At 43.7% G+C, this 21533-nt stretch overlaps 1 protein-coding gene and 1 long non-coding RNA gene across 4 annotated transcripts in view; both read right to left on the bottom strand.

Annotated features, from left to right (window-relative positions):
* Positions 1-9004: 9004 nt before the first annotated feature.
* On the bottom strand, positions 9005-10100 carry LOC118418992. Its single transcript, XR_004831573.1, has 3 exons — positions 10030-10100; positions 9544-9625; positions 9005-9082 (listed from the first exon to the last, which is right to left on the bottom strand). It is a non-coding gene; the product is annotated as an uncharacterized LOC118418992 (long non-coding RNA).
* Positions 10101-14619: 4519 nt separating this feature from the next.
* The window catches only part of LOC118419076 (inverted formin-2-like), a 64774-nt gene continuing 57860 nt past the window's right edge, over positions 14620-21533 (bottom strand). For all 3 annotated transcript variants that reach the window (XM_035825353.1, XM_035825356.1, XM_035825354.1), the window contains 4 exons: positions 21348-21418; positions 21027-21147; positions 20384-20548; positions 14620-19940 (listed from right to left, as the gene is read on the bottom strand). In XM_035825353.1, the coding sequence (XP_035681246.1) occupies positions 16026-19940; positions 20384-20548; positions 21027-21147; positions 21348-21418 (4272 nt within the window). In that variant the 3' untranslated portion in view covers positions 14620-16025. The remainder of the gene's footprint in view (positions 19941-20383; positions 20549-21026; positions 21148-21347; positions 21419-21533) is intronic.

The raw sequence follows: 21533 nt of genomic DNA, 5'->3' as shown, positions 1-21533 counted from the left end.
GACGTCACGTATCTTTGAATAAAACACAGGACCATGTGACGTGTGACATCTGTAAAGACGTAACGTACCTTATGTCACACGTCACGTACTTTGTTTCACACGTGACGTGAATTAAACTGTACGTCATCATATCGTTTATCGTAGCGAAATGGCGTTACGTCTCTACTACATACATATTAATTTCAATGTTGCTATGATATGCGATATTGTACGATATCATAGCATTATCGTTGCAATATCGTAAACGTCCCCATCTCAACATCGTACATGAAGTCAACAGACATCATTCATAAGGACCCTTTCGTTCTTTCGAAACGGCTTTTTTATGCTTTCATTCAAAATGAAAATAACGAACCGTACAGAGATATTGAATAATATTGGCGTCCTTTCATCTTCGTCAACTTAAACGTTAGACGTAAGGACCGCATAATTCTACACGATCACAAGTATGTCATTTTGAACATCACTTAAAAACTCTTGACTAACCCAAGCAGACCACACCAACGTCCTCCCTGTGCCCACAGTTATGCGAGCCCCATCCGTTGTGGCTGCAGTCTTCGATGCTCGCCTCGGAACCGTAACAGGCCACGCCATCCAGCCAGATCTGCCCGGTCCCCTCCCCGAAGGCTGCATGAGGTCGGACCTCTACAGCGCTTGTGTATCCCAGCTGACGGCAGACCACGTTGGCGTCGTTGATGTCAAAGCTGTCGTCACACACCGTCCCCCACTGTCCGTCATGGTACACTTCAACCCTACCCTCCCTGGACGACCTTCCGCCCACGAGTCGGATGCCTGAAAAAAAAGACGACGTTGAATGAAAACTTCTCATTCTCATTATATCTGGAGTCGATTTCGATTCCACTCTATTTTCTTATTGAGCTTACGCTCATCAAGAACTCATTCCTTGTCGGCTGCCGGGTGGATCGCAGCAATGTGTATTGTGGCATCATTTCCGAGTCAAACTTAGTAATACGTATTATAGAAATGGTACCTTAAATAAACGTATTTACGTCTAAGACACTTCAATCATAACATGAAAAAACGTCGTGTCGGTAAAAGGAAAGGGCCTTATGGACAATGCCCACTTGAAAGAACCTTACAAGATTTTGATATCGGACACCTGATGACATACGTTTTCTAATGGTATCTCAGCAAAGTGGATACTGTTGAGTGTAACGGAATATAATGATATGATGTTTTGCCACGATATCTTAGCAGAGTAAAATTTGTTGCATATCACAGAATACAACTTAACAACAGACATTTTTGTTTCGAGACAATATCGTGAACGTAAAACTATAGCGTTTTAATAGCAAAAAAACGTATTTTAGCAAAACGCTATTTTAAGGTACATTTTTAGATACAATATTTTGACACGGAAATGATGCCATACTTCAATGGGACAACCATATATCATTTGACATCATGTCAGTGTCAAAAAATATGGAATAATGCGTACACATTTTTTTAATTTTATTTGTATTTATTTGCTTTTGGACAGACGAGACAATGTGGCACTGCACTCAAGTTTGTAACTTACATTAACAGTGCCACATACACGGTGCAGACAGAAGGTACACTTTTTACCTCCCAGACCGAAGAACACATTATTCTTCATACACGTCACGTGCGTGTGACATTAGAAAGGTGACGTCCGACCTTCCACACGAACGTCGGCCTTTAGTGGTTCACATGTGACTCTGGTTTTGGGTACAGACGTATCTAGGTTGATTTCTTGTTTCCATGTAGAAGCGCTTTTACACATCCGAGTACGCATGTGCAGGGACATTGGCTAATATGATCTGCTCTGCACATACACGGAATTGATGCCATATGGCACAGACATTGAACTTGCCTTGACATACATGACGCGCTGCCACAATTTGTTCTTGAGTCATGGCGTAGTTGTACAGCTGCAGGCAGGCGATACGGCCCGCGAAGTACCGAGGATCATCTTCGTCCTGGGCCCTCACCGCGACCCGGACAGGGTACTGACTTGCAACTTCGGCAACACCGATATGTTTTTCACGTGCCAGTTCGCCGTTGTTCCAGATGGACGCATTTCCTGTTGTACTGTTGTAAGTTGTACCCACGTAGTTCCAGGCGTTCTGTTGCAACACCTCCGCAACGATGTGAGGTGAAAACTCACCATGTCTACCTACCGGCCTACAGCAGACAGGAATAATACCAGCCAATTAAACAATGAGAATAAACAATTAAGTTTAACTATTAGACAGGCAATTTTTACGAGGAAATACAGATTACAGCTTTTAAATAAAACGAGCATATTTCAACTATTCACCAAAAAAGTGAATTTAAAAAATTCAACCCCCATGCGAGAATGTACTCTTCGTGAGGCACTTCCAATTAAAATGGATCAGTTCTAAAAACACTTCCAAAAAAATGAAAAATTACTTCAATGTAATCAACCTTGTCAGAAATTGAATTTCAAAGATAATTGCCCCGCACAAGAATAGACCCTTCCAGTCGTACCAACATGTAAAATGAACGAAAAACACTGCCGCCCCAAAACTATAATTTTGTATCATCACCCTGGTCCAAAATTAAACTTAATTCAACCCCCTCTATGCAAGAATGGACTCTCCCAGTGAAATCCCTATTGAATCTAAAAATGCCCCCTGAGCATGAATGGACTGTTCCAAATTATATTTTTCTCATAAAAATGGCCTAAAACCTCCAATAAACCAATTGTAAGTAGCGTATGCCAAAAGTGTGAATAAAGTCATAATAGCATAGGTCCAGGGCATCCATGTACCAAGTTCCAAATCATTTGATTAATCAGGCCAGAACATCGGCTGTTCATTGACACCGGAACGGGAGGTTGCTAACCCGAAACTACCCCCAATCGCCCCCCCCCCCCCCCAATACACCATTTATAAGTGGTTTATGCCACTTGCCACCATGTTTATGCCAAAAAAGTTGTGCATGGATTCTCTGAATAAATATCAAATCCACAACTATAACAAATTTGTTTGGGGAACTGACGTCATCAGTGAAAAGAGCTCGAGGCAGCGTGGGATAAGTAGATTTAAATAACATGACTATAAACGGGGAGCGGAGAGAGAACGGGTAATAGTAATTCTAACGTGTCAATATTTTGTGACAGGTCTTAAAAACCTTACCGCATCTGCAGGCTATGTGAAGAGTACTGCCAGAAGTGTAATGGCCAGTTCCAAATGTCGCTGTTGTTCCCTACGTAGTCGAAGATAGGTCCAGCCTCTCCGGTAGGATAGATGTGCGCCAGTATGGTGAAGGAATAACGCACATCCAACCTGCCATTGTTGGGAATGTCGATGTATGAACTTTTATTTCCCGAAAACAGGAAAGCCCCGTTAGCGTCTCCATACGGACCTGGGGCCAACTGGGTTCCTGTTGCTGTCCCGTCATTTCCGTTTCCTGTTATGTCTGATGCTCCGTGCTGTGCGTTCAAGGGCCACAAACCTGCTGCTGCAGGCGCAGCTGTAGAAAACATAATGTAGATTAAACTGACGGTGAATCAAACGGTGCATTACTGAGACCTAAGTTCAATACATAATAATGTATAGTATTGAGTTGCTGGAATCAAAGGCGGCGGCAACAAATTTCTACTGGCGGGAGGAACTATATTGAGTCGTAATTTTCAGCACAGGTAGTGCCGAAGACGTTACGCGTTTCGCCGAACGAGCGACAATCATAAGGGTTTCGGCGGCGCATGCTCCCTCAGGAAAACTTTGAAATCCTGACCCCTTGAAACGCCATTTCCTGAATTTTGGGGGACAGAATTTGCCCTGAGACTAAGCTAAGTTCAATAGCCTTTCTATTAGAAATTTGCATGGTGTTAGCTTAATTTATTGAGGACGACGCAACTCAATATATTTTTACGATTTCGACCGCGAATGGCACGAGCCGTCGAAATCTCGACCATTTAAAACGCCATCTGCATTTGAGGTGCACATTTTTCTTACAAGCTAAGTTCGATAATTAATTTCTATTAGTAGTTTGAAGGTTTTTCAGGGCGACGACCCCGCAACATATTTTCACCATGTTCAGTGCCGAAGGCGCGAGCCGTCACAAGGGATCCGGAGTTCCGGCGAAATTTTGAAATATGGACTATCTGAAACGCAATTTCCTTCATTTTCACGGGTAACTTTTGCCGTTAGATTAGCTTAGTTTTAATGAAATTTCCATCAGTCAAAATATTCAGAAGGCGCCCCCCAACATATTTTTCGGGAGGGGGTAGCCCCCCACCTGTGCCGCCGTTAAGAGTAATATAGTAATATATTGACCAAGTTCAGGTTGGGAAATGTAAGAGTGCTAACTAACAGTCTGCGATCATAGTAAACTTACCTCTCACAACATCGTAAACGTATTTACAAAAGTGGGAGGATGCACTATAAAAGCACCCAATAAGTCCGGCTAGTGTAAACTGACTGCCACTGAATGCCCCTATACCTTTTCGGGGCGACTGGGCTAAGAGACACTTTAGAGTATCAAATAGCTTCTATTCAATCCATGTAGAAACAGAAGATAATGCATTTCAGTTTGATTGCACGTAAAGATTAAATAGGTGTGCTTTCTCTAAGCAGTAAGAATTGAACGTAAAGCCGGTCTGGCAGGGAAACAACCAGACACAAGTGATAGGGAAACATTGGTAGGTTACTATAGCAGTGCGACTGGTCTCACGGATTGCAAAGAAAGCAACACAAATACAAGTTCTCCAAATTTCTAGACACAAAACTGTTTCAAAATGCTGGTAGAGGATAGCAGGGAGCATCTATACTGGTTTATGGTTATCATTTGGTCCGGGGAATATAATTTTCGAATGTTAGGAAACGCTACTTCACATTTATCTGCCTGGTAACCTATCCGTTGTATGTACAAAACTTAGGGCATTTATGCATATCAAGTTCATGGGCCGATACGTAGGTGAACTAACATGACAATTTTTTATACGATATTTGACAAGGAAACTGCAAGAATGGACGTATGACTCATAATGACTCTTTCTTTCTCTTGAAACGAATTTCTAATGCTGTAATGAAAGTAAATCGAAAATCGTATACGTTTTTACGTTTATTCAGTATACCTTCTTAACACAACATTTTAGTACTTAAATGATGCCACCACCCCCACCACCCCCTTCCCTCCGAGACCTTCCAAGAAATAGGTGCCTTTAGTGAAGGGCATCGTAAAAAGGTATATATCTCCATTTTGATTTAAGGTACGTTTTAGCCTTGAATCCTTGCATTGAAAATCAATAGCCAAACTGACGATTGGGTTATTTGAAATTTGACGTTGACGAAGAAATCATGGGATAGAGGCCAAAGCAACTAACTCCCGCTTTTCGTTCCTCGACAGTTTGCTGGCTGTAATAATGGGGAAGTCACGGCCAAAGCCCAATCAAGTCGGATGCATTACGTATTTAATATATAGCCACACACAACAAAACAGCACAACGTTACGGTTACAACATACTTACCTCTCGCTATCACCATTCTCAAAATGCCAACTTCTATCAGGAACTGAATGGTTCTTTCCAGTAGTAACTTCATGGCGGATCGAGGCAAAGACTGGGGCTGTGCAACGGTTGTAAGTGTTTACTTCACCTTCTACAAGTTTAAGGAGGTAATCTCACTGTGCACATAGGAGCATGTCAAACAAAAGGCAAGTGATATGACCTCATATCATGAGGTCAGTGACAGATCGTTCCATTGGAAACACCACTAGACACATAGGGGTCACTGAAACGCGCTATTCTTGCAAGAAAAATTCTCAATATAGGATCAATTCAGCAAAATTAATATTGGAGTACAAGTGGAAACCGATCCGTTTTTAAAATTTCGATAAGCGAGCGCGTCATGAATACATGAAACATAAAAAAAGTTAAGGTTTGCCCATGCATCTGCAGATGCGTAGGGTGGCACCCATCTCCACTTCGAGGCCCTTGGGCCACACATTTGTGCAAGTCACTACACCGCTGGTAGTGATGTGTGTTTAACTTCCATACTCTTCCTCATTAGTACTGAGTGCTAAGCAGAGAAAGCAGCATGTACCATTTTTAGAGTCTTTGGTACGACTCGGCCGGGGATCAAACTCACGACCTACCGAATGCAAGGCGAACACTGTACCCACTTGGCCATTGCACCATGAAACATAGCCACAGAATATTCTGTTCGTTCTGTGCATCTAAAGCAGTGGGAGACGAAACACATTTCATTTCCAAGTGTTCATTTAACCACACCGAAAGAACCACATTGTTAAAAGAAATCACAATTATATTCCCAAACTTTCCCAACATTTACGAACGAACAGAAAGCCACTTTCTGATACCTTAAAATCACAAAACCCTCAAAGTATAGAAAAAAGCGGGACTCTTTGTCTTCCTCTGCTTCCAAAAAACGATGTCAAACCCAACCTATCTAGATATAGTCAACACTAGTATTCGAGTAGTCTCTTTTTATAACTAAATTTCGGCGACCTCATACCCTCATGAATATTTAGAGATTTTGTTAATTTCATGCAAATGAATTAACATTAACATGATTTATGCATGGTGTTGTTCATCATTAAATAATGTACAGTACACATGTCACAAGTAAAATTCCCAAATCAGATCATTAATCATTGAGTTGTTTTGCAATTTTTGCATAAATTATGCAAATACGTTCCTTATTTGCATATTTGATATCCGCATGTGTTCCACCGATTATAATTAACAAGTGTTACATTTATCGAAGTCCAGTTATTGCAAACAATGGAATTATACAATTTCTCATTAATTATGCAAATTAAGTCCTCATTTGCATAAAATGCATATCATTATGAAAATCTTTGCCCAAGCTATCTGCATACCTAAAATGCAGGCAATCCGTCGTTCCTTTTTGCAGTTATCCTCTTTGGAGTGTCTTGACAAAAACGCCCCTGCAGTTCCACAATTCAATGTTAGGGGATTGAAACTTGCCCCACTTTGTCATGACGCTAAAAGCTATCTACCACCCAAATGTAACGACCATATCACGTCCAGGACAAGAGATACATTGAAAAAAACTGCTATGATAGAATATTCTCATTAATTATGCAAATGTACTCCTATTTTGCATAATTATTATCATATCGTCTACAGCATTGTGTAAGGTACCGACAGACCAAAAATCATGAAAATCCGTTGTTCCCGTCTTGAGTTATCCTCGTCAGAAGTTTTTGACAAAAATGCCCCTGCTATCCCAAAACTAGACGCTAGGGGGCCCAAACATTTTTTCCTGAGCACAAGAGCTATCTAATACTCAAAAATCTTGACCATAGCATGTTCAGAACAACGAGATAGCAAAACCGGAAGTTGCGCTGCAGTACCAAGGTCTAACACCAGGGGGCCCAAAACTGACCTTGACCTTCGTCTTCCCAACCCCTACCCACATACCAGATATCATCGTAGTCCATCGAGAGGTTCTCAAGTTATGATGTTCACAACTATCCGGAAACACAAACACACACACACACACACACACACACACACACACACACACACACACACTCAAAACTATACCTCCATTTTTCATGGAGGTAATAAATTGATCACAGTTCATTGTTACATGTATATTCTCTATATTGTTTCTACCATGTACTTGCGATTAGCCTACGGGTATGAACTTGCAGATATAATTGCTTGCTATAAAAACTTTATCAAAACAAAAATAGGCATTATATATAAAAGTGTATTCAGGAAGGAAATAATTCCTGAATATTCGAATGCAAACAAACTCGGAAGCGGAAGCTCCAACATCTAGTTCAACAGATATGTTGTTGATCATTATGAAGCAAAGGCCAATAAACTTATATCAACATGTATTGAAGGTAACACAATACAGGGATCCTGCCGATACATGAAGTTTAAATGAACCATTATGCTGTTGACAAAAAGTGTACAACAGGGCATCAGAATTGCCGTAAGCTCAGATAGACATTTCGCTGCAGTTCTTGATAATGTCCGCTAGATGGCACCGGTGGCCGTGGGATGTTCTCGTAGCCGCCATGACTGATGCCAAACTGGCGCGAGCTGACTGAAGAATCCGCCGGGACGACACCGGTAGCAGGTTCTTGCAAGGTTACCATGGAATTTAAAGTGTCCACGTACTCGCCGTCGTCAGACAGAAGAGCCCCTACAAAATGCAAACGTATAGAATACTGTAAATGCATTTAAGTTCGCGGGGATTTAATTTCGCGGCAGCGGGAAAATGGGATGTTCGCGGTGGTCTGGAATTCGCGGTAGCGCCATACCGCGAACGTATTTACAGTACTGTACTGTAGTCGCATACTGTATAATGAATATTCGCGGTGGTTTTAATTTCGTGGTTCGGCGGCCACCGCGAAAAACGCGAATATAAAACCACCGCGAAAGTTTCTGCACTTACAATTTTGTTTCTATTATTCAAGAAGAATACATGAAAATATAAAAAATAAAAGGACAGAGACTTTGTGGTGGCAACTTGTAACTTATATTAACGCCGCCACTTGTAAAGTAAAATATTAAACAAAACCATCAAACTTTGTAAATACATTTAGTAAATGAACAACACGACACACACACACACACACACAGAGAGAGAGAGAGAGAGAGAGAGCTCTATTGACTATTATCATATAGCCAGGCCCGGCGGACCAATCAAAAGTCCCCGTTCCACGTTGGTTATGACGTCGTAACACAAAGATTCAGGCCAGACAGGTGTGTATCGCTCCTCTGATTGGTCAGAATGAATCGACACCGGCACCGCTTCGCTCACATCGGTGGTTTTATTCGGTGGTTATAGCAAAGGACCAGGCGTTATGACACCATATACACCTCGGGGCGGGTCATTAACCCTTAATTGAATCACTGCCCTAATCACAAGAGGGCATGCGCTCAAGCAGATGCAGTTGACAAATTAAACCTTGTACAAAGTTGTGAAAGCTTAGTATGACACACACAGGGAAACGTTATCTGCTTGCAGGTATTTCATTTGATATCGTACCTTGGGTGTCATGGCTCGGTGACTCAAACTGGGAATCCAGTGGCTCATCATATATATGTCTCTCACTGGGTCGTCGTCTGTACAAGTGATGATAGAAAATGATATAGGCATATGTTCAAATACAATTCTATTTCTACAACTGTTTCGAGTGACATCCATCACTCTTCTTCAGCGTCACTAGAATGAACTGGCAGAACAAATCAATACAAGTATAGGCTACTATAGCTAACTAGAAAAACGAGATATATGTATTTAACGTTTCAACTTTTACATAGCATGCAACAATATGCGATAGATGAGGAAGCTTTGTCTGGAATATAATGGAGCTATGTTAGTTAGAATGAAATTTATGTCTACTTATGTCTAACTACGTAAGACATTCTGAGCTGCCAAGAAATTTGACTACTCCCATTGTTTAGCTGTACCGGTTATTTCTGAGGGTGCTGCAAAGACGATTGGATTTCGTCTGTCTTGTGCATCTTGTGTGATCTTGAATTAGACACAGAGTTTAGGGTAAAGACACACACTCATGACTAACCTTTTAGTGTAGACGATAAAGGCAACGACTGCTATAATGAGGATGACGACACCAGCCGCTACTGCACCTCCTATGATGGCGCCTGTAATTATGTAACGTTAGGGCGTGGCCACATAGGTCGTGCGATCGAACTTTGGGCATTTTGGAAGACAGCCATGTGCGAGTCTTGCGAAGTTTGACTGTATTGGTACTCAAAGGCTATTTTGGATCCATCTCGGTGGTTGGTTATGTCACAGCCTGCTTGGAAATTCTATGGCATCAAAATCGTACGACGTTCGCACGACCTATGTGAACGTACCTTAGATGGAAAACAGTGAAATGTGTAACGGCTCACAAACCAGCAGTTATAAACCTTTCTCTATGATTGGTATTCATGCAAATATCGGTTTACACTCAACAATAATCACTAATGGAGATCTCAATAAAACAAACAAACAAACACCAGAATCTACCAACTAGTAAGTCAAGCCTGTATTTTGTCTTTACCTGACATGGTTCCAACTTGATCGGCAGATGTTCCATTACTGTTTGTATCCGTTACCATGGAGACGGCCATGGCTATTGTTACGTTTGTGGTCAGACGTGAGGCTGTTGTTGTAGTTGCCATTGATGGAGTAGAGGCTACAAAATACATATGCAATATGCACGTCATTCATGTCAAAAATGCATGGCCTGGTCACCATCTCCTCTGGTCGGTTAATGGATGTTTTATACCCGTTTGCTAATCATAACTTATATATATATATATATATTAGTTTATTTCTGTATTTCCGCAGAATAATTCCCTCAGTAGCATATGCACTGCTTTTCAGGGAGGCCCCGGGTACACGCACACACAAAGTTAACACACGATACAATACACGTAATACATAACAAAGACAAATCCATCAGCAATCAATCCATCATTGGCCTGTTTCTGTCAGCCTGGCATTAGAAACCGTTCACACTAAAAAAATCAAGCGGATTAAACATTAAATTGGATTAGAGTCTAGACTGCAAGGATCCGAATTGATTTTTTTAGTGTGAACGCTCCAACGAGCTTGGATTTTCACCGATCCGGCTCGGTTGCAATCCATCCATGAGGTACTTGCGAACAATCCGCTTGGCTCGAATCGCGAATGTGAACGCAATTAACGAGGATAGATTTTATGTAAATTTCCGATTTGCCCCCAGATGGAGGTTGCATATCCAGGTGCACGGGGCTATAGTTTGCGTAGTGGCGCACTAACAGGTTCGCTCGCGTTACTTATTTTTGTGCCTAACGATAAGAAAACGGAAAGAAAAATACGCCGTAGGGTCAAGGCAAGTAGAATCTGAAGCAACTGAAGCTTTTGATCACGTTTTACTTAGCACCACTTACCTGACTCTTGCCGATCGTACATGTTTCCAAATGCCAAGCGCTCTTTCTCCTCTGCCGAACAGAGCTTGTTTTTCAAAAAACAAATGGGTGGGAAGTTGTAGTATTGGAAGGACAGGCATGCGGGGTCTTCACAGCAAGCGTCTGCACAGAACTGGAGAGAGACACCACCGTGGATGGCTATGTCCCTTCCGTTACAGTCAGTTTCGGGAACGTGGATAAAAGTAGATATTCCACATGTCTCTGAAACACAAGGATATGTACGAAGGCTCACTGGTACAAAAAACTGTTTAGCGAAGGAGCTGTGTGTGCGCAGTTAATGCCTAGGTTACACATAGCCGACTTTGGCTCCCGAAAACTAGCCGACTCTTAGCCGACCCAAGTCGGCAGTAGTTCGGGAGTAGTCTGACCAGTTTAGGCCACGCCTATTTTTTAGCGCCGAACATGTCCCGAACACCTCCCGACCAGTAAATGACTTACTCCCGACTGTGTCCCAAATGCTAACTAACCTATCACCAACCATCCCGACCTCTAGCCGCAGACTGCCGAATCACTCCTGACTGATCCCCAACCGATTGCCGACCCTTTTCCGACTTGAAATAGACATAATCAGCGATTTTCAAAAGAGTGCTCATTTTCGTTTTTAATCAAGAATGTCCTTTGTTCTATTTGTAAACATCACCAAGAGATCAAATTTAGATCACATATAGCTCCAGTGCGTCATTTATGGGTCTTTTTGTTTTTGGCTGAATGTCGGTCGTGTGAAGTTCGGGAGTGATTCGTCTACGTTCTGGCAATAGTCTTTTTGCTTGGGAATGAGTTAGCAGAGATTTGTCTAAGGTCTTGGGGTGAATCATTGGTTAGTTGGAAACAAGCTGGGAGTAAATCAGCGGTGTTTATGGCGTGGTTAAGATTTAATTTGACTGCTGACTTACTCCCGAACACCAACCGAACACTAGCCGACCGTGCCGAACACCAGCCGACCACCAACCGACCCATTCCAGAGTTGCCGTTCAGAGCCGAATGTTTTGAACATTTCAAAACATTCGGATGGAGCAGCCGAACACCAACCGACTTACCCGAACGCCATCCGAACGCCATCCGACTCAGCCGAACGCCAGCCAACTACAGCCGACTAGCTCCCGAATCACTCCTAAACCATAGTCGGGAGAGAGTCGGGAGCCAAATTCGGCTATGTGTAACCTAGGCATAAGGGGCTGTCTGTATACGCTTACATTCATACGTTCAGTGCTTGATGCCACAAACCACAAACGCCCGTTCTGTCTTCTGATTGTTAGATTATAGAAGTAAGACTTAGACTAACAAAAGCTAGGTTAAGTTTCGATAAAAACATTCTGTGTCTACGATCCATGTATACTTGTTCACAGTGCACCTGCGTTTGCTAATCGAAATTTAAAAAATGGATTTGAATGTTGGATTCTGCATTACAAATAAATTTTGCCGGTAATCGCTGTGGTTACAACTGGTCCTGATTTTGACAATTCAATGTAAGACACCCCCTATGCGCCCAGTGGTATTTCCTTTTGCTTGACATATCCTTTCTTCTTGTACGGAATCCACACTGCAGAAAGTGAAGCAGCCACTTGCGTTGTACAGTCTTAGTTTTTGCCTCAATCCGCAATGAAACCACCATTGGATGATTCTACCACTCCTGCTGAAGCCAGCATTTTGTGGATGGTTACAGCGACAGAAAGTCTGTTATAACTGTAACGTTGCGCTGTTTTGTTGTGTGTGGCTATCCTCGCAGCATCAGACTTGATTGGAGTTTGGCGGGGGCGTTCAGCGACTTCCTCATTGTCACAGCCAGTAAACTGTCGAGGATTTAAAAGCTGGAGTTGGTTGCAGTCTTTTGGCTTCTCTTCAAGTTCTATCCCATGACTTGGAGAACGGAAATGACTAAAAGTGACTCAGAGGTCACATGAAGTTCAGATACTATAACTTGTTCCTTAAACGACAAAAAACGAAACTACTGCATGATTCATCGTAACAATGTTGTTGTCCGATCACGTCTGTAGTAGTACAAATTCTTTATACGCCTGTTACATTGTCCACGATCTTCGATGGAAGGTCGTCCATATTCAAGATCGACAGAGGGTTGCGCGTATTTTTCACCTGAAAACCGTCCCCGCCACATATAAGCCATACTTTGTACCTTGTACAATTGCTGTGCAATAAAGTTACTATTATAAGCGAGGCTCGGGCGATTGCCGCAGAATCGTCGTCCGATCGATTTTCGCTACATGTGAGGGGGGTATTACGACATTCTATGCCGTACAAAATTCAGCTGCCTTCCTGTTATGCGAAAGGTTATCATAAACTCTTGTCCATGGTAGGGTCTTCAATGAGGGTCTGCATGGGGGGTGGTTATGCTTAACGCTGAATTAAGGAAGACCGAGAACGTTTCATGTTTACTTCAGAAAGAACGATAACGCTTTACGGTAAACTCAAGAAGGCTGGCAAGTGGCAATGTTTTACGATGAATTCAGGAAGACCGATAACGCTTTACGATAAATTCAGGAAGGCTAGCAACACTCTAGGGTACCTTCTGGCACTTCGCTTCGCGTAAACGCAGAAAGTGTTGACTGGTCAAATGGTTGTTGACAATGTTGCAAACAGAGTTACGTATACCTTGCAGTGAACCTCGCATGCCTACGCCTTAGGGGAAGATCATGCAAAGACCTTCTGGGAAAGACTTTGTGAAAATCTTACAACAACAAAAGCATACGACGAATGTACCTGGGTTAAAGTAACAAGTTTACCTGATGTTCCCACTGCCAATAGAAGGTCAGCTTTCATCAAGATTTGCAGGATGATGGCCCAAATCGGTCTCATGGCGAATCGCTTCACATTCGCTTCAGTGTGCTATGCAGATTGTCGTCTTCCGCGAAATGAGGAAGTAAGGGCTAATGATTTGCACATGATATCATACGAAACTCAAAGGACGTGACGTCACGGATGGAATCTCCAATTTGCTACGGGGGGACTTACTTAGGCTTAACTTAAAAAGGCTGAATAATAGGGTCCCCGAAAATTGATAGTGGTATCACGAGAGGTAACCTTACATTCCATGCATTGAATAGTTGCTTTGAAAGTTAACAGCCAAATTGGTTCATTTCAAACAACGTTAACTGCCTATGTTAGCTTAGACCAACTTTGACTGTAGAACTATGGTAGAAAAGATTCTAAACTCTACTTCGCTCTTCTTATTTCCATGGACCGGCGAGCACGAGAATTGAAAGTGCCAAACCTTGCCTATACAAGCTATCCACTTTCCAATCGGCCCAAAATCCGGTCCACTGATTTTTCAGGTCTTTTTTTACCGATATAAGAAGAAGAAGAAAAAGAAAAAGGTTTTGTACCAGTACGACGTACCGATTCCCACTCCTACTAAATCCATGTTTGCTTCTCTATCGTATCATCCGGGCAGACACCCAATGAGTTGACACGGCCTAATAGCATGAATACGATATAATATCATGTGATCGCTGTTGCTATCCGTTTCGCATTGCATTTTGTATATACTGTTAATGTTTGTAATAGGTTGAATATACCTTGCTGTCTGTAATGCGATTGCTCTACCTGTAATGCGTTAGTTACATTGCTTTACACTGTTTGAAGAAATAAGCTATCATTATACCAAATGTTGTGATACTATTTAAGACAGGAGACGACTCAAAACAATTGGGTAAATTGGTTTATTTTTGTTTGTGTAAATTTGAATATTTCATAGCAAATACCTTTGGAAAAAATCAAAGAGATCCACATGCAACATAATTACAACTTGAAATGGATCACCGAAATATATCAAGCCTTAAGATAAATACGTTTTGATAATTAATTAGACCATATGCATACACAGAATGTACATAAGAATGGGAGTTATTGTCGTCACAGTATTTATACCTCTATTGCTGAAAGTTACCGCCATTGACATATTTATATACTTTGAATAAAAATAACGCATCAATAACTGAAACGATTTATACATGTAGAATGTAAAGAGTAAGAATCGTATGATACAATTACTGCATATGTGATAAGACTAATAATTCTATAATTAAAATTATGATATCTGTGTTGGAATGCTATAATATGGTGTCTCTACTACTTTTGTACATTCGTAGCAATGTTAGCTACATAGTCAAGAAAGTGGTTCGGTGTGTCTTGTCCGAAAGACGGTTTGAAAATACATTAAGTCACTTTAGTTAAGACTGTTATTCTCGAACCTTCACATATTCATGTATCTGAACATTTTATATAATACTATGTTACATATCATGAGATACGTAGCATGTATTTCGATATTTTGAGAAAAAAATATGTTGTATAACATCCGTCGCCGAACAAGTTGTCATAGCTACACGTGTATGTGTTTGTGTGTGATGTGAGGTGTGAACTAATAACATTTTATTAATAATACTTCTTTGCGCCGTCAGGGCCGTCAAATGTTGCTTGTGTATCAAAACAAAATCTACCTCCATGGACGTCACGTCAAATATATATACCCTAGGAAAAAAGCGCAAACCCTGGACAGAAAACACCTCTTAAACGCCACTCCCGGGTATACCATTCAATACACCGACTCCAACGAGAACAACTTTGTCCAAACATGTGATGGTAAACAATTGACTGAAATAATGACGGGTGTAAGTAGCTTCACTCAAGTACAACCACTGTCTTTTTAGCTCTTATACCGATTTGAACGGACAGTCAGCTTTGGTGTATTGAATGGTACCCTATGGTGGGGGAATTTTCGTTTTGCAACATCTGATGGCACCTGAGGAACATGCAGGTTATAGAAAAATCCGCTAGGTGGCGTTAATACTTCTCGGAATGGCAGTTTGTATTATTGCTGACGGAAGTGTCCTGATTTGTACCGATTTACATGGTTCTCAAAATATTGTACATCATTTCATGGGAAGACGAAATGAATTAACACATTACATACAGTTATTGGGATTCAAATTGCATTGACTTTAAACATCCTAATATTTCCCTCCCTCAAAGCTCTCTGGGATTACTTATATTTCTCTTACCAATAAAATATTATTCACTGTATACGAGCATAACGGTATATCGGTTATACTTCACGTTATGTTATTGTCTAGTCCTCAGATTTGATCTCTTTTGCCGAGGGTGAGCGCTGTGTCTCGATAGCCGACTCTATGGCCTGCACGATAGTGTCCCGGGCCGCGGCTTTCTGGGGATCGGGAGCGATGTTCTCTCGCTCCGGGCTGGATAGCTTACTCGAGTCGGTGCCAGTTTTCGGGACAGTGAAGGAAGCTATAGTGTTCCTCCTGGGCACGGTAGAGCTACCCGACTTTGCTGCTGGCGTCGTAGAGCCATCGGGACTTCCTTGATTGAATTTGCTCAACAAGTGTCCGACCTTCCCGGCAAACGTACCCGGGATGCGCTTCGGCGGTGGCGCCTTTTCGAACTTCGGTAGGCTGAGTTTTCGGGGGATCGGCAGGCCGTTTCTGGTTTCGGCACTGCTCTGTGTTTTCGCTCCCCCCGGTGAGACTTTGTGTAGCGGCCTGACAGCGTCCTGATGTTTGCCGTCAGCCTCAGAAAACGTCTGGCTGCTCGGCCTGGAGTCCCGGCCGCCCGACGTGATGGACTCCGTATCGGTGATGTCCGACTGGTCGAACGACGAGTCGACGCTGGACTGCGGGCTGTGACACGTGTGTGCGGACGGCTCGTCCAACCCCAGGCTGTCTCTCCGGCTATCGATGGCGCGGAATACTCCTGTGCTTTCTCTCCGATCCGCTGGGCTCCCGCTGCCTTCTCCGTCCACACTGCCCACCTTGTCTGCCACGCTGTCGATGTTCGAGCTCACGGTGGACTCCGTCTCGAACCCTTCATCGTCGTTATCCAAGTCGCTGTCTCCGTTGTAATCGTCACCCGGAGCGGATTTCTCCGGAGAAACTTTGTCACTGATGTCCTCCGACCTGGGTCTGGACGACCTGCCGCTATCGGAGGAGTACTTCGCCACCAAAGGAGCGTGGTTGGCTTCCAGTGCTACTCCGTGTTTAGGTTCATTAGTATACTCCACCGATTTAACGTTCTCGCTTATGCGTGCGAGTCTTTCTTTCAGTCTCTCTTTTGTTCGGTCATTCTGCCTGGCAGCTGGCTCGACCGCCGAAGTGTCAAAGTCACTTGTAGTCCAACGTCTGTTGTGAGAACTGCTCGCCGGTGGGACGTCGTAATCGTCTTTGCTGATTTTTCTCTCCATGAAGTTTTGCAGTCTCTTACCGACCGAACCCGGTTCTTCGACAGCCTTCTTCGCGGCGGTCTCGTCAATGAGACTCGTCCATCGCCGAAGCATGGCCGGTTTGGGTTTCGGTATCTCCCGACGCGCAGGTTTATCGTCTTCTGAAGTCTCCTTCTCCTCCTTAATACTTTTCATCCCTGCCCGCAACACAGTGTCAACGTCCTTCGGGTCTACGTCGGTTCGCGACCGCCTTCCAAACCTGTTCGCCACCCTGATTCCGTTTCCGGTAACGCTCGTTTGGCTACCGTCGTCCTCCTGAGTTTGACTCTTCTCGTACCGTTTCATTCTCCCGCGAACACTTCCGAAAAGCGGGCGGGAAGATTCTTCTTCTTCACCCTCCGAGTCTTTATCCTTCCCGCTCGCTGTGAGACCCTTACCCGATTTTTCAGCCACGCCCTTGTCGTCCTCCTTTGTCTTACTTATGGCTGCTTTAATGTCCGTGACGTCTACTGATCCCCTAGCACTGCGGCGCCTGCGGTCGTGCACACCGCGATCACTCTTCTCCGTCAGCTTGGCCACCTCGTTACTCACCCCCGCGCTCTCCGAATCTTTCGACATCTTCGTCTCGTGCTGCTTGATCGCGAGATCTACCTCTGTCCTGTCCACCGCGCTGCGCCATCTCTTCTGCACAGGCGCCCTGTCCTCCTTCACGTGCATGGTGGACACCGCCGGTTCCTTCCCCTTCTCCTCAGCACCACTCTCGTCCTTCTCACCGTAAACCTTCTCTCGCCATCTTTTCGCGTACCTCGATTCTTTCACTTCAACCTTCTTCTCGTCTTCAGCTCCTTTCTTCTCCACTGGTTTTTGTATTGCACTTTCCCTACCCTTCGCCTCGTGGCCTTTCAAGGCAACATCCAACTCTCTCTTGTCCAAACTACTTCTCCATCGTCTTCCTAAACGATCACGAGTTTTGACGTTATCCTCGTCTTTGTCCTTGTCTCGTATTTCATCCTTAATTTTTCCTTTCAACCCATCTGCAGTAATCTCGATTCCTGGTTTTTTGCTCGTGGAACTTTTGTCCTGAGACTTACCAGGAAGTTCTTTTTTCTCTGTGTCGGGAGTCCGAACTCTTACGGCACCCCCGGGGAACGCTTTCGTCCTCCTGGGGGACTCAGGAATGTTCTTGGGAGTCTCCTTTCTACTTGACACCCCCCCTCGCCTGTCCGACCGTCTCACAGGTTCAGGAGTACTCCCCCGGCTATCGTGCGGACTCGAGTCCAAAGACGAACTCTGTGAGCTACCGCGAGACCCATCGAACTGCTTTCGGCGACTGTCAAAGTCAAATTTCTTTACCGCTGAGTTGATTTCCTTCGAATCAAGCGAACTTCGCCATCGTCGTTCTTCTCTTCTTTTCTTCATCCGCGCATCAATGTCATCTGTCGTACTGTTTGCTTTGTCTCTATATGACTTCGATAGCGGCTCTGCCTTGATTGCTTTTTCTACGTCTGTAGATTTATAAGATCTCCTCCACATCGGTTCTACAGTCGAGCTGCTGGGTCTGTCCTGAAGCGTCGATGTACGTATCAAACTAGAATTCTTAGGTTTGATTGCGTCTCTGTTTGACTTATCAAATGATTTCACCGCCTTGTCCACTTCTCTGCTGTCTACACTGCTGCGCCATCGCCTGCTGGTAGCTGTCCGATCACTAACGTTCAGAGGGCTCGCCCTCACGTTTCGTTTGGAAGAAATTTCTCTTTCAGGTTCTTTGGTGTCAAGTTTCGTAGACGAAGTCGAAGTATTTCTCTTAGCCGAGGTTTTTCCCTTGGTCGGAGATGTGTCGCTCTCAGGCTCTTCTGGTATAGAGGACTGCATAAGCTCTGAGGATCTCCTCTTACTTCTCTCAGAGCTCTCCACCTTTGAGAAGCTCGATGTTTTCCGAGGTGAAACAGGCTGCTCGGGATTTGCTGCTTCCCATTCCTGCATCGCAGTTCTCCATTTCTTTGGAGAAGGTTTTGTTTCTTTGTCCTCCTCTTTTGGTTTCGGTGCATCCTTAGGTTCTTTTGCTTCCACGGCTTCTTGTTTTGCAGCCCACTGCCTGAGAGCAACGTCCACTTCCCTGCCCTCTACTGTGCTTCTCCACCGGCGGCCTGGCGTGCTGTTTTCCCGCTCGCTACTTTCTTTCAACCGGAAATCAAGGTCTCGTGTCCGCCTTCGTGCCGGCCTGCGCGTTTTCATCTGCGCACTGTCGAGTTTGTTCAACAGATCATCGTTTTCGCCCTGCAGCAAGAATTCAAACAAGTTGTTGTCATCATTCGAGGATGGCGTTCGTAACTTTCTGGCTGTCGGAGAATCCTTTGCCTGTTTACTAGAGTCTGGCGTAGGGCTGCCTCCCTTTGTTGGAAGGCCCTTCAGTGCGGGAGTACCTTTCTTCTCATGGCCGTTAGTCAGCTTTGAGTCTTTGTTTACAACGTTTTCCTCTTCTGTCTTCTCGTTGCCTTGTTCGTCAGGATTCTCCGCAGCCTTCGCGTCCTTAGGACCGAATCCTTCCAACCGCTTTATCCTTGCACGTACACTCTCCCCACGCTTGCGAGCAAATCCGCTTCGAATGTCTCCCAACAGTTTGTCCACGATCGGACCCGTGTCCTTCTCGTCCGGCTCGGGGCTCGGCTCTCTCTCCGGGAGGAGGGAGGAGACGGAGCCGGTGATGGCGACGGAGTGCCTCCGCTGGCTCCGGGATGCCTCCAGGAGATCCTGCTCCTTCCGCCGCTGCTCCTCGCGCTCCTCCTTGATCTGTCGCTCCTTGTTCTCCTGCAGAATATAAAAAAGAAAATGACTATGTGTTTCTAGATAAGTACCACTTGAATTCTTGCAAACTAAGAACCAGTTCTAAAAAAGACCAGGCTGTTTGCTACTCCCCAAGCAGAGTTCCAGCTAAAAAAAAACAAAACAAAAAACAAAAACAGCCGGAGCCGAATCTCTGTTTGGAAAGTAACTGTATCAAAGTCTTCCAAAGTTTGTCTAATAAACTTTCATCTCATTTCTATCAACACCTAAAGCATGTTATGCATGAACAACAACATTGTGTGGTGCAATATTTTCTTTGGAAAGAGGGCATAATTCAGCCATTGGCGCATGGCTGCCACGCCTTTTAACAAATAAACCATTTTTGATTAATTGATTGATTGATGTTATATGACTACACAGTAGATTTCGTGACAAAGGTGCAACTATGAATGGTTTTATGCCCTCACCTCGATAGCTTTCTTGAACCGCTGTGTGAACTGATGAAACACACTGAAGCACTCCTCGATCTTGAAGTCTCCTTCATCCTCGCAGAAGAACTCGGCAAGCTTCTTCCGCAGCTTCTCCAGCTTCTTCAGTCCGGCTTGGAGATCCTCCACGTCCATCTTAGCCGTCTGAAGAAACAGATATCGAAAATCTCTCTTATTTCATTATTGCCACTTGTGTTGATACTTTGACATTTTATAACCTTCGGAGTGATGATTTGCCTATAGTATATCACATTATCGTAACAGTAAGTAAAGGTAGTACCATAATCTTTGTAGGCCGTACACGACGTAGGGGCAATGTGTTGTTATCTACTGTGTCTAGGCCTATAGGGCACGGTATTTTAAAGCGGGACACATCCCTTCCTCCACTGCCTGCCTTTTAGTTTTACCTTCCCAAGCGAAATCACGTATCCATTTCTACACCTGGGTGGTACGAGAAAAATCCTTTCCCATGGGCACAACTTTGACTCGAACTCGGTACCTCAGAAATACAATAGTACGTGTTGACGACAACGTATAACTCCATTTTGGAAATCCTGACAGACAAACACGACCAATACCCGTATACTATGAGATGGAATTCTAGTAGGACGATACTACTTACCCTGACGAAGTCCATGAGCTGAATCCTGACGTCACGGTGAGCCTTCTCCAGCTGTTTGTCCACCGACTTGGTCTTCTCGGCCAGCTGTTTCACCTCTGTGTTGATGTTGTCAACAGAGTGTCTGCAACGATACAGGAGGGTTAGGCCATGTTGATTTGACTACTAGTATATGGTTGGCATCAATTTTTGACCGTATCAAAAAATAGAAATAAAAAGTTTTCGTTAACTTTTTTTAAATAAAAAGCATCTAACTAACATATATCCACACTTCCAAGACTTGCCAACAGAAAGCTTGCATGGTTATAGAACACGAATGGGCACCTTGAGGCTTCTTCCAGAGTCTTCAGCTGACTGTCCACTTGTAGCAGCTTCTTGTCCTTCTTTTCTGCTTGCTGTAAAGTATGTAATAATTATGTAAGTGTCACTGGAACTTGTTGGTAGAAATACATGTAATATTTGGATATTTTTTTCCATGGGTGGTAATTATAACTAAAAATGGCAAGGAAA

The sequence above is a fragment of the Branchiostoma floridae genome, chromosome 7 (assembly GCF_000003815.2).
Source record: "Branchiostoma floridae strain S238N-H82 chromosome 7, Bfl_VNyyK, whole genome shotgun sequence".
In the NCBI taxonomy this organism is placed as follows: domain Eukaryota; kingdom Metazoa; phylum Chordata; class Leptocardii; order Amphioxiformes; family Branchiostomatidae; genus Branchiostoma; species Branchiostoma floridae.
The sequence above is the reverse complement of the archived record's forward strand: the minus strand, read 5'-3'. Positions and strand labels throughout refer to the sequence as shown.